Raw genomic sequence first — 13,231 nt, 5'->3', positions numbered from 1 at the left:
TTAAATTGGCTGCTCATTTTCCGAAATTGACCGAGGAAACCTATACTAACTACATGTGTATCTCTTTTATAGTGCATTTTACAATAACTGTAACAATGCGCTTTACATTAGTGCCCTGCAGCCGATTTCACAAAACGCAAGGATGAATCCTAATAATAATAATAATAATAAGACTTGTAATGCGCACGTATCCACCCTGCTGGGTGTTCAAGGCGCAGAAAAACCAACAACAAACACAACAAAACAAAACAAAGAAAAACAGACACAACAAAATTAGTCCTTAAAAAACTTGTGACATAAGATAAGTTTTAAGGAGAGATTCGAATGTTGTGGTACAAAAACAAGATCTAAGATTAGGTGGTAGAGAGTTCCTTGAGTAGGATGGGTTCAAGGCGCCCTAATGTCTTTGTATATTGAACTGAACTCGTCCAAGTCCTAAGATTAATCCTAAGTTAGGAAGAGTTTGGTGAAATCGACGGCTGGTCATTTGGCCAAAATCATCCCTTTAATATTCCTCAGCTCCCTGGAGAGTATCGACTCTGAGGTGCTGTGGGGATTCAGAGGCTTTATCATACACAATATCAACCTCTACCCTCACAGATACCCCTGTGTGCAGTGAAGCAATTATAGTGAAAGCATCTTGCTTCAAATTTCAAACTGAATTTCTAATTCCGCTCGGAGAACTATGTTGATTGGGTTTTTAGTCCCTCCCTGACGGCTCAGGTTTTCCCTGGAATTATTTGCTGGGGTTTTCCTCCCACATCTAAAAAAAAACTTCCTTACTTAATTGTCTTCTCTGCTTGGGTTTCTTGGCTAGTAAAGTGATTAAGTTTGTTTTTCTTAGAGTCTTTGGCTTCACAACCAGAAATAACAAAAGAAATGAAAGAGGCTCATGGGACACTTACTTAGCAAGAAGAATAATAATAAATAATAACAAATTCTTATATAGCGCATTTCACAATAACCGTATCAATGCGCTTTACATTAGTGCCCTGGTCATAGGGCCAATAACATCCCTGTAATGTTTCTCAGCTCCCTTGGGAGTATACAGCCCTGAGCTGCCTGTAAGGCACTTGTGGCTTTTTCATACACAATATCAACCTCTACCCTCGCAGGTACCCATTTATACCCCTGGGTGAAGAGAAGCAATTATAGTAAAGTATCTTGCTCAAGGATAGAATAGCAACTTCCCCTGATGTCTTTGTTAGCTATGTGTAACTCAACTGAACATTTTCTTTGGGGGATACAGCAACCTTCACTCAAACACTTATTTGTTATTGTTATTCCCTAGTCTTACTTTTATGCATATTTCAGTAATTATTACATACATGTTTTATGATTTCATTTTTCTTTAGGTCAAATGGTCGGCAGAGAAACTTCATGACGAGCCGATCCTATTTGGGGACTTTTTGGACCTGAATGCGCCCTCTGTTGACAGAGTATATCGTCACATCAGCGATTACGACAAGTTGGCACAAATACTGGAGGAGTTCATGATCAGAGTAGATTACGGTGGTGGCCAGGTAAAGTATTGTAAATTAGGCTATAACCAACCGAGTTTAAACAGCTCCAGGTGTAACTCATCCGCCAGTTAAACATGGTCATGTGACAAGCTTCCATAAATTTAGACTGTCTGTGCTATTTATGAATAAGGAAATAAATTTGTGCCGGTTGCAGTCTGGATGCGATAATTACCCAAGCCGTAGGCAAGGGTAATTATCAGCACGCAGACTGCAACCGGTTCAAAACAGAGTGTTTAAAACTGACCAAGCACATATTTATTCCCATTCGTAAATACGTTTTCGGTCAAAAACATCAAAACTTGTTGGTCCAAAAGTAAAAAAAAAATGCAGAATTTATGATTGTTCAATGAATTCTTTCAACAAAACACCCCTCCAGCTATAAAATGGTAAGGCCCTCTGGTAAAAACTCCTTATAAGGATATTTGCTTGCTCGTCGCGTGTATCGCGTGATGTGGCACATATGTTCCAGCCGTTGCTCTTGATCAATAGGAATGAAGTAACTGTCTTATAAGCACAGGTTTCACGCCCGTGTTTAAACACTTCTGACTTTGGTTATATCATCTGTTAAACACCCCCATGTAATTTCCTCTCAACCAATCAAAATGGAGAAACTGTCCCAGGTGTTTATGAAGCATTCTGTTTCCTTTTCAGGGGACTCAACTGATCTTCTTCAAAGAAGCTCTGGAGCACATCGTTCGTGCTGCTCGTGTCTTCCATCAACCCGGTGGTCACATGGTCCTCGTAGGTCTGGATGGCACAGGCAAGGCTAGTACAGCCCAGCTTGCTAGCCATGTATCTGGCTGTGAGCTGTATCGATTGACGTTAACCCGGGGCTACGGCCAAGCTGACTTCAGAGATGACTTGAAGAAGGTGTTTCGACTTGCTGGGGTGCAAGATCAAAACACTGTGTTCCTTCTTACTGACAGCGATATCGTCAAGGTAAGGATTCTTTCTTTACTTTTGTAGTCAAGGACAATAGTTTTGTGCCTAATGGGGGACTTTTGGGATGCGAGGTGGCAGCAGAAGGGTGTCGTGGCATAGCTGATAAGAGCACCGAGCTCAAGCTTTGGTGTTTCTCTGGTGTGGGTTTGAGTCCCGGTCATGACACTTGTGTCATTGAGCAAGACACTTAACTATAATTGCTTCTCTTCACCCAGGGGTAAATGGGTACCTGCGAGGGAAGATTAGCTTAGTAGATTTAGCTTAGTAGCGCATATTTGTTGCAAAGGCTGTATGTCCCAAGGGAGATGAGAAGGTTTAAAAGGAATGAATTTAATTGCCCAGTGACCAGGGGTAAGCTTGGGTGATATCAATTTATTATATGCACGATATATCGCCGACAATATATCGCGATATTCGATATAATCGCGATTAAAGAAATTTGACATCATCACTCTTCAAACTCCCAATGAAAGTTGTAGAAGAGACAGTCATAGCATAAGAGAGGTGTTCTGATGACCTATTCTGGTTTTACTCCAAACCTATGGGGTGCAAGATGTCTCAGCTAAGAAATACATCACGATATTGCGATACTTAATCGATATCGTGATATATTGCGATAAATCGCGATATATCGGTACTTCGATAAAACCAAATCGATCCGCTATCAAAATCGTTTCCAAATTAGTATCGCGATATTCGATAATATCGAGATATCGCCCAAGCTTAACCAGGGTAAAAATGTTGGAAGCGTTTTGAGATGCCCATTGGATGTCAAAAGTGCACTAAAAAAAATTTTATTCTTAGTAGACTAACAAAGTAAATACATTGTTCTTGGTAATGTGTATTTTGCTCAGAACTACATACCATATCAAGTCAATTCTATTTAATTTGTTTCTATATTGGTGAATAGAGGAGAACAATAAACAAAAATTCAAAGACAGTCAAGAACTGCTCAAGAACATAAACAATATTTTCTTACATAAAAAATCAGATAATGGCCGAATGTTTTGACCCTAGCAGAGTCTCTTCTTGAAGGCCTATGAGAAAGGCTCTGCTAGGGTCGAGACAACAGGCTATTAACTATTTGTTTGCTTGTATACCATTGGTCCATTTGGTTGGTAAGCAGTAAAATTCTATTTTCTTATTTTCTTACCTGAAACACAGGAGACTTTCCTGGAGGACATTAACTGTGTGCTGAATTCAGGTGAGGTACCAGACTTATTTGATAATGATGATCTGGACTCCATTACGATGGATCTGAAGAGAGCCGCTGCCGAGGCAGAGGTACCGGACACCAGGGAAGCAGTCTACCAGTTTTTCATTCAGGTATATGTCAACATGATCAAGTTTTAGTTGGGTGCATCAAATTTAAAGGGAAGGTATACATTTGGTAATCCCTCTTAAAATTAGCGGCAATGAAAACAAGGAACATTACAGAATTTGTTTTTGCTTACAAAACAGTTGCTGGCAGTGTAAGCACTTTATGTAATCCACCATATACATAAACTGACAACCATGTAGAAGTTTCAGATCGATCGGCCATCAGGGTCACGAGAAAATAGTGGAAAAAAACGATTACAAATTTTGCAATGCATTGATGCAAAAAATTAAAAATGAATCAAACGCTCACTGAGCGATAAACTCCAAACGCGAAGTTAGATTATCTATTTCTCATCAAATATGACATTTCAGAAAGAAATATTTCAAGGGATGTTTTCAACTATCATCATCATTAGACCGTGTAAGTTTTATGTAAATCTGTGATCTTCACGATTTTTGTTTCTTACCAATTCTGTAACGTTCCTTTAAGCTAGAAGCCTTTAGCAATTTTCGATAGTGTAAAGCATATTGAGAAACGTTTCACTTCAAAGTAATGTGGTAATTCAATTAAATTAAATTTAATTTAATTTAAAATGTGTAAAAATATATCAGTGTTTATACCCCCCCAATTTTTTTTTCACAAACAAATACAGTCTTCGCTTGAGTTGTTTTCTCATGTTGAATACGCACAAGACTTGCACAGTCTACAGTATAGGGAGTCACAGGTTGTGCATTCCATTTGGGGATTTTTTTCCTGCTCGGACATACTCACTGTGGATTTTGAATTTTACTTTCCCATGTTAGTTTTATCGTATACATCTACATTTTTATTGGATTAAAACAATCAAACAGTTAGAAAAAGAAGTATTCTTTGGTGTCCGTAAAGAGATTAGGCAATTCAAGTTGAAGGCTACAGGAAAATAAAGACAGTGTGAAGAGGGGGAAGTTATTTGTTTGTATTCCAAACTGGCATAGGTTGTCAGAAGATGGAAAACAAGATATTTCCTGAAACCATGTAACTGATGAGTAAATCTAAGTTTTAATCACCTGGTAAGTTTTATTTTTTATTTTAAACAAACTCTAGACAAGAGCAACTATAAATATAAATATTAATAGTAAACTTGCGGGTACAACCATGGGTTAAAACTCTGTTGAAAAGAGCAGGTTTGGTCTCCTGAAACACATTCTTCAACAGAAGCCACCACTCCTTCAACAGAGGTTTTACCCATGGTTGTACCCGCAAGTTTACTATTAATATTTATATTTATAGTTGCTCCTATTCTCCACACCATGTTAAGCTTCAAACACCATAAACTCTAGACAAGATAGATAACAGCAAAAGAAGTAGAGAGGAATTTAATGTTAATGTAATTATGGTTTACGTTTTGGTCATTGTAGCGAGTGCGATCGCGGCTTCATGTAGTCCTAGCCACTAGTCCAGCCGGTGATGCTTTCCGTCAGCGATGTCGTACCCATCCATCATTAGTCAACTGTTGTACTCTAGATTGGTTTGATGAATGGAGTGACGAGGCTATGTTGAGAGTAGCTCATGTCTACCTGGGTCAGGTTGACTTCAAGGAGATCAGTGGTGATCAGGAACCATTGGTAAGTGTGATGTGAAATACTTGGAAGGAATGTTTTGTTGTGTGCCCGGAATAAGGCAGAACAAAAACTTACATTTTACAATAACCATATCAATGCGCTTTATATTAGTGCCCTGGTTATTGGGCCAAAACTTTCCCGTCGTCTTTTCAGCTCCCTGAGGAGTATGCAGCCTGGTCTGCCATGACACTCCAAAGGCTTTTTCAAACACAAAATCAACCTCTACCATCCAGGTACCAATTTATACCCCTGGTTGAAGAGAAGCAATTATGGCTTTTTGTTACTGGAAAAAAGGTACGTTATGTGCCTGTCAGAAGGACAAATTTCACCCTGGTTGGCTTTGTCCATTTTTGGGGGTAGAGACATGGGCCCAATTTCATAGCGCTGCTTATTCATATTATTGGTAAGCAAATTTTTGTGCTTAATTTTTTAGAAACATTTGCTTCAGCATAATCATATTTCACAGGTTACGAGAAAATTTGCATTGTTAAGTCATTCATTTTCATACAACAAGCTCTGGAAAGTTAGCATGCCATTTTGTGTGCTTACAGTTTGCAGCGCTACGAAATAGAAACTTTTGTGCGTAAGCACAAAATCAGCTGTTAAGCAGTTCTATGAGATTAAGCCCAGGGCTTGTTTTTCAGTATTTCAACATTATAAACCATAGACCCTATAAAAATGTTTGAACTTCCTCCATTACAGACCCTAAAGGACAACATTGCCAGAGTGTGCGTCAACGTCCACAAAGACGTCACTCAGCAGACTGTTAAATACTATGAGGAGATGAGACGTCATTTCTACATCACCCCAAGTAGCTACCTAGACCTGATTCAGCTCTACTCTAACAAGCTAAAACAACAGAAACAACGGGTCATGGATAGCAAGTAAGTTATATGTAGACATCAATGCTGGATGCCCTGGCACTGGGAATCAAATTTACCAAACAATGACAATATTATCAATTAATAGTCCACAAGGGAAACTGATCGAGTAAACTGTAGGACAAAAAACACGATGTCAACAGATTGACAATAAACTTACACTTTTTGAAGATTATGATAGAAAGCGTACCTTAACATATTAGTTGCTGAGGTGCTGTAGTTTTTGAGAAATGAGTAAAACAATGTCATGAAAATACATTTTGACTTACTTAAATAATTTTTTTCTCATGATCACCGAGACGAAAATTATTTTCATGACATTGTTTTACTCATTTTTCAAAAACTACAGCACCTCAGCAAGTAATATTTTCAGGGAAGCTTTCTACTATCATTATCTTCAAACTGTGTAAGTTTAGTGTAAATCTGTAGACATTGTGTTTTTTGTCCTGCATAAAAGTACATAGACCCTTTAAAGTGATCCCCTGGCTGTCACTTCCTAGGTTGTATTGTAAATCTGCATGTGATTCCTGCAGTCAACAGGTTGTATGGATTCTGACTTGCGCCCCAGAACAAAGATTATTATTGGCATAAATAATCAGGAGACCACCAGCACTAGGGCTAGATGGCTTGGTCGGTGACACAGGCACATTCGGTTTGGTTCAGACACTGCTTTAGTATCTTGAATCAACCCAAATATGCTACTAATAAAAATGTATATTATGTACAGTATGTCATAAGTGACACTCCTGGTACTGAAATATTAAGTTTGGTAATAAAGCTTGTCAAGAATGAGTTTGTGAGATGAAGCAACACCTTGAAAGGGATATTAAGAGATTGGTTCAAAACCCGCTCTAGTAAATTTTTTCATGTGGCTCATGACTTGAAAGATTTTTTTGTTAAAACTTTGCTGTGATGTTTTGTTTTCTCTTTGAAGGAATCGCTTGTTCATCGGACTATCTAAATTATCAGAAGCCAATTCACTGGTTGATGCTATGCAGGAGGAGTTGGTTAACCTGGGACCCAAGATTGAAGAAAAGGCTCGGGTAAGAAGCAAAAATTGACATGGTCACAGTCAGTAGGATTTGAAACTTTGCATGGTGGAAAAACGATATGGAAAGGTTTGCGGTAACACCATGTAATGACTATCTCTAATGAGTTGGGGTGGTTCTGCAAAGAACCGTTGGTTTCAACTCGATGTTTTGATCAGTATGCTCTGATCGTCTTCTGGAGAAAAGACTGGTCACAGTCAATGAGGTCAAACCTCCCTTGATTAATAATGTGATGAGTTGTTCTGCCATGTTTATGCTCTTAATACTGACCTATATGATTTTCTAATGTCCCGTTTTTGTCGCAACTTTCCAGTATATTTATCTCCGTTTGTTTTTCTTGCTGTGTAGGATACCGAATTGCTCTTGGAGCAATTATCCAAAGATCAGGAAGCTGTGGATCAAGTGAGATTCATCGTCGAGCAAGAAGAGGCCACTATGAAGAGAGAGACTCAAATTGTGCAAGATTATGCAGATGTGAGTTAGCGTTTTAATATAATACAGAAAGTTATTAATCAGATTGTGGATCTTAGTTCCCAAAGTCCCACTGCCATTTTGTTGCTTTGCGTTTGAAGTTTCTTTTAGGTAATTGATTGATAAGGCTGTTTTGAGGGTTGGTGTAGTAGTATCTGTCTTCTCCTTCCAACTCGAGGACTCCAGTTCGAGTCCCACCAGGGGCATTTAGTGGATTGGTTTTTTAGTTGTTACCTGACTGCATGGGTTTTCCTTCCACGTCTAAAACTGAACCTTCATTCCTTGTCTTCTCTCCATGGGGTTCTTGGCTAGTATAATGATTAAGTTTGGGTTTACTAAGACATCTTGGCTTCATAATTAGAAGAAATCAATAAATCAATAAATCAATTATCCCAGGAATCGTGCCTGTGGTGTTCTGACTTCAGCATACGAACATGTTGCAGACAGTGTGCATAGTCCTTTTTTTGATTTGGAAATTGAGTCAGAGCTGACGACTTAGTAGGAAATTCCTTATAATTCTTTGACTCTTCAGACTTAAAGGCAGTGGACACTATTGGTAATTACTCAAAATAATTAGTAGTATAAAACCTTACTTGGTGACGAGTAATATGGAGAGGTTGATGGTATAAAACATTTTGAGAAACAGCTCCCTCTGAAGTGACATAGTTTTCGAGAAAGAAGTAATTTTCCACGAATTTGATATCGAGACCTCAAGTTTAGAATTTGAGGTCTCGAAATCAAGCATCTGAAAGCATGTGACATGGGTGTTTTTTCTTTCATTATTATCTCGCAACTTCGAAGACCAATTGAGCTCAAATTTTCACAGGTTTTTTATTTTATGCATATGTTGAGATACACCAAGTGAGAAGACTGGTCTTCTCAATTACCAACAGTGTCCAGTGTCTTTAAAGAATGGGTGTCAACAATAATTGTTGTTGTTTTTCCATCCACCAGCAAGCCCAACAAGACCTCCAGTCCGTCATGCCAGCCCTGCAGGAAGCCATCGAGGCTTTAGATTCCTTGGACAAATCAGATATCTCAGAAATCCGAGTCTACTTCAGCCCCCCAGAGCTAGTCAAGCACGTCATGGCGGCAGTCTGTGTCCTGCTTCGCCACAAACCTGACTGGACAACATCCAAACATCTCTTGGCTGATCCTGGTTTCTTGAAGAGGCTCGTCACATTTGATAAGAATAGTGTACCAGATAAGGTAAGATTTATCCTGTACACAAGGGAATATAGGGACTCCCTATAAACTGTGCAAGTCTCGTGAGTTTTGAAAATATAAAACAACTTAACCTAAGACTGTTGTTTTATATGGGCTCAATTTTTTTAATTTTATATTTGTACAAAGTTCATTCAAATAAAAATATTTATAGCAGTTGTTACAAATATAATTTCAATTTTAATTTGATACAGATAACTTGTTAAAACAAACCTTGAAATTGAATTAAAACTTGGGATGAGGATGCCTATTTTTGAGAAACCTCAACGTTTGAGAAACCTTTGACGACCAAACGTTTGTGATCAGTATGGAATAACAGTGTGAGGAGCCAGTCTTCACTGTGTTGTAAAGACTGGACTAGTGGCAGGCCACTGCTCAATGGACCAGGCTAATGACTTAATATTTAAACTGATATGTTATCTCCCAGTCCCTGTTAAATATTTACTCCAGCTTTATATTATTTTCTTGATGTCCATAATGCAGGTTTTCAGCAGACTCAAGAAGTATACGTCTATGCCTGACTTTGTCCCAGAGACTGTGGGCCAAGTGTCGTCAGCCTGCAAGTCTATCTGCCAATGGGTGCTAGCTCTGCAGCATTATGGGGAAGTTTGCAAGGTAGGCCATTAGTTTGGCTCTCTGGTTCAGCTAAGAGTAACAAACAAGAAACGACATTTTAAGAGAGTGAAATGGTAGTTCCAGTAACATTTGCTATTATTGCTCAGCATAGAGTATGCCTTTGTTGGATGCTGCTGTTGTGCAGAAATTAAGCATAATATGTAATAAAATATAAATAAATATGTGATCCCTGGCTACACAGCAGTTAACGGTTGTATAGCTTCTGACTGCCGCCCCCGAACAAAGACATTGATTGACAAATAGGGACACCGCCAACATAGGGCTAGATAGCTCAGTTGGTAGAGCGCCGGCACGTTATTTCGGAGGTCATTGGTTCGAATCCCACTCTAGTCAATTCTCTGTTCAACTCCAAAAATCATTTCAAATTTACCCAGTCAGTTTCCCTTGTGGTTTATATTGATATCTGAAACAAAAAGTTGCATCCCCTTAAGGTGATCCCCAGGCTGCCGCTTCCCAGGTAATTTGTAATTTGTAAATCGTAATTTGGTTGTGATCCCTGGCTACATGGCTTTTAACGGTTGTATGGCTTCTGACTGGCATAGGCCAACATAGGGCTAGATAGCTCAGTTGGTAGAGTGCCGGCACGTTAATCCCGAGGTCGTTGGTTCGAATCCCACTCTAGTCAATTTTTTGTTCATGATGCATTCTGCTGGAGACTTTGACCTTTTAATGTTATCCATGTGATCGGCAGGGATACAAAATTTGAAATTGATGACTCCTGGTCTGATGTTGTGAATGGGATCTTGTTGCAACCACTAGATAATTCTAAATACAAACCTAACTTTCTTGATGTTTGTGTATTTTGTAGATGGTGAAGCCAAAACAGAAGCGAGTTGAAGAAGCAAAGGAAGCTCTCAAGCTTGCTCAGGAGAGCCTGCAAGAAAAACAAGCCAGTCTCTCCAAGGTAAACTAGACATTTATTGATCATTTTGCTACTTAGTCCGTCAAAGACGTGGTATGGTGTTTTTTTTTCCACAATTTTCATACACCAAGTTCTGCATCCAAGGTGAACCTTTGATTGATCATGTTCTGTTTAACTTTGCTCTTATTCTTATAACTTTATGGAGATTATTGATCTGATCTTCTATCGACTCCAGTGTCCAGGCGGCACCATGTACAGTTGGCACATTGGTTTATATGCCTGATACATGTCTTTTTGAAAGTGCCAAAACATTGCTTCTCGCTCAAACTGCCCCGGATGTACACACAAAACTTCTCCTTGATTTGTTTCTTTGCAATGCAGATTCAAGAACATCTGCAGATGCTGCAGCATCAGTATGATGACAGCGTGGCACAGCGAGAATCACTACGAGAACGTAAAGTACTGACCACTCTCAGACTCAAGAGGGCCTCTGTGCTCATTACTGCGCTAGCTGATGAGAAGGTAATCAAAACATTTTACAATAAAGTGACATTTTATATTTTCAGTGCATACTACAAAGTTCTTGTACAAAAGCCACCATCTTCACTAATTGTAAGGTATTTAAACCGGTTACCTTTGCTGAATTCCAGAATGGATATTTTATTCAAGTTTTAAAGGGAAGGTACACGTTTGGTAATTGTCAAAGACCAGTCTTCTCACTTGGTGTATCCCAACATAAGCATAAAATAACAAGCCTGTGAAAATTTGAGCTCAATTGGTCATCGAAGTTGTGAGAAAATGATGAGAGAAAAAACACCTTGTTGGACGAATTTGTGTGCTTTCAGGTAGGAATATTTTAGTGAGAAATTACCTCTTTCTCAAAATATATGCTACTTCAGAGGGAGCCGTTTCTCACAATGTTTTATACTATCAACAGCTTTCCAATGCTCGTTGCCAAGTCAGTTTTTAAGTTAACATTTGTTTTGAGTAGTTACCAAACGTGTACCTTCCCTTTAAGTCTGCTTCTAGGTCTTGGTTGTGGTAGTGTACTGTCAGATATCTCCCAGCACACGATCTGCCAGCGTGAAAACTTCACTCTGGAAAAATTAAATTGTTTTGATCTCTTGCTGTGCTCCATGGTCATGTATGCCGTGGGTTGATAAACTTACTGCCAAAGGTCCCTTTGTACTGCCTCCAGATCAACCACAGTGAAGCAACGTCCTTTGCAATTCAGCTTCTCAGCTATTAGTGAGGTTGATATGCCCCCCAAATTATTATTATTCTTACTATTTATATTAATAACACTGCTGAGTAAAACTGGAGTTGCAAGTCTTGATTCATAAATACCTCAGACAGTTTCGCTATTCCTATTGGTGGAGAGCGCATCACGTGGGTGTGTATAAACCTTTGTTTATGACCAGTAAAAAGTGTTGAAACATGGGCGTGACACACGAGCTTGCACCTGTTCTTTTAAGACAGTTTCTTCATTCCTATTGGTCGAGAGCAACGGCTGAAACAGTTGTGCCACATCACGCACTACACGCGACGCGCACAGCATTCCCTTATAAGGAGTTGTTTACCCTCGGGGCGACGGAGGGCCTTACCATTTCATAGCTGGAGGGGTGTTGTGTTGAAAGAAATGATTTGTTTGCATTTATTTAACCTTTTGACCAAAAGTGTTGATGTCTTTGACCGAAAAGGTATTTTTGAATGGGAATCAAAGTGTGTTGAATCGGTTTTCAACTATTATGCCTTCGTCTCGATAAAATTATCAAGAACCAGGCCTCGTTGGGTTTAAACCACAAATTGAAAACCTCTTCACCACACATTGATTCCTTTATTACTCATTTGTTTTTTCCCTCTGTAGATACGTTGGGAGGATTCCATGGTAGAATTGGAATCTAAATTGAAGGGAGTGGTCGGTGATACGTTAGTCTCTGCAGCTAGCATTGCCTACTTGGCTGTCTTCACCGCTCCCTACAGGAAAGTTATGATCCAGAAATGGTGGAATGCTTGCAAGGAGTTTAGAATCCCTGTATCCGAGGGTTACACCCTGGTTGGAGCCATGACGGAACCTAATATTGTGAGTTCATTTAAGAAATAGCGTAGGAGGGGGGGGGGGGATGGGCTTCAAGGTCTAATTGAGTTTTGTGATTCACTCATACATATGTAGGTCTTGAATTTTCATCTGGTAAAAGTAAAAGGGGCACTTCTATGGGGAAGTTTGTAATGGAACCTTGCAGTACCACAGCAAAAGCACGCAATGGGCTCCACGCAATGGGCTCCATGCAATGGGCTCCACGCAATGGGCGACTTTTTGATGGTCCTTTTTCACAGTTCTCGCCAGTAGTGCACATGCTCAGACCTATGCGCCCAATACTGAACATGCACGCTCGGGGCCACCAATAAAGAACCATTATGCCTGCCGCCAGTGTCTCAAAAATCTCCCCTTGCTGTGGGTGCAGTAGATTACTTCCAGGCCTACACTCATTTTCCAATAGACATGATAGACTTTTCATGAAAATGGAGAAAAAGTTACTCCTAGCTCAGTTAAAACGATGTAAAATATCATTTTATTTCATACTCTTTGAGAGTGTAATTTGAAACTTGACGTCATTTGCCTTCAGCATTCTTAAGACTGTTTATATAAAAACTTTCTTTTTTATTATTGCATCTGATGAAATAGTGCTGATTAAAGTCTACCTTCATTGTTTTATCTAT

General features: G+C 39.2%; 1 protein-coding gene across 3 annotated transcripts in view; it reads left to right on the top strand.

The window, feature by feature from the left end:
- LOC139938174 (dynein axonemal heavy chain 6-like) overlaps positions 1-13,231 on the top strand; it is a 98,724-nt gene that overhangs the window by 59,730 nt on the left and 25,763 nt on the right. For all 3 annotated transcript variants that reach the window (XM_071933575.1, XM_071933584.1, XM_071933568.1), the window contains 12 exons: positions 1,356-1,523; positions 2,175-2,462; positions 3,630-3,791; positions 5,184-5,390; positions 6,090-6,271; positions 7,203-7,311; positions 7,666-7,791; positions 8,743-8,997; positions 9,496-9,627; positions 10,457-10,552; positions 10,892-11,032; positions 12,378-12,593. In XM_071933575.1, coding sequence (XP_071789676.1) covers positions 1,356-1,523; positions 2,175-2,462; positions 3,630-3,791; positions 5,184-5,390; positions 6,090-6,271; positions 7,203-7,311; positions 7,666-7,791; positions 8,743-8,997; positions 9,496-9,627; positions 10,457-10,552; positions 10,892-11,032; positions 12,378-12,593 — 2,082 coding nt within the window. The remainder of the gene's footprint in view (positions 1-1,355; positions 1,524-2,174; positions 2,463-3,629; positions 3,792-5,183; positions 5,391-6,089; positions 6,272-7,202; positions 7,312-7,665; positions 7,792-8,742; positions 8,998-9,495; positions 9,628-10,456; positions 10,553-10,891; positions 11,033-12,377; positions 12,594-13,231) is intronic.

Source organism: Asterias amurensis, chromosome 1 (genome assembly GCF_032118995.1).
Source record: "Asterias amurensis chromosome 1, ASM3211899v1".
Taxonomy (NCBI): domain Eukaryota; kingdom Metazoa; phylum Echinodermata; class Asteroidea; order Forcipulatida; family Asteriidae; genus Asterias; species Asterias amurensis.
Note: the sequence above shows the minus strand (reverse complement) of the source record. Positions and strands in the feature narration are given on the sequence as shown.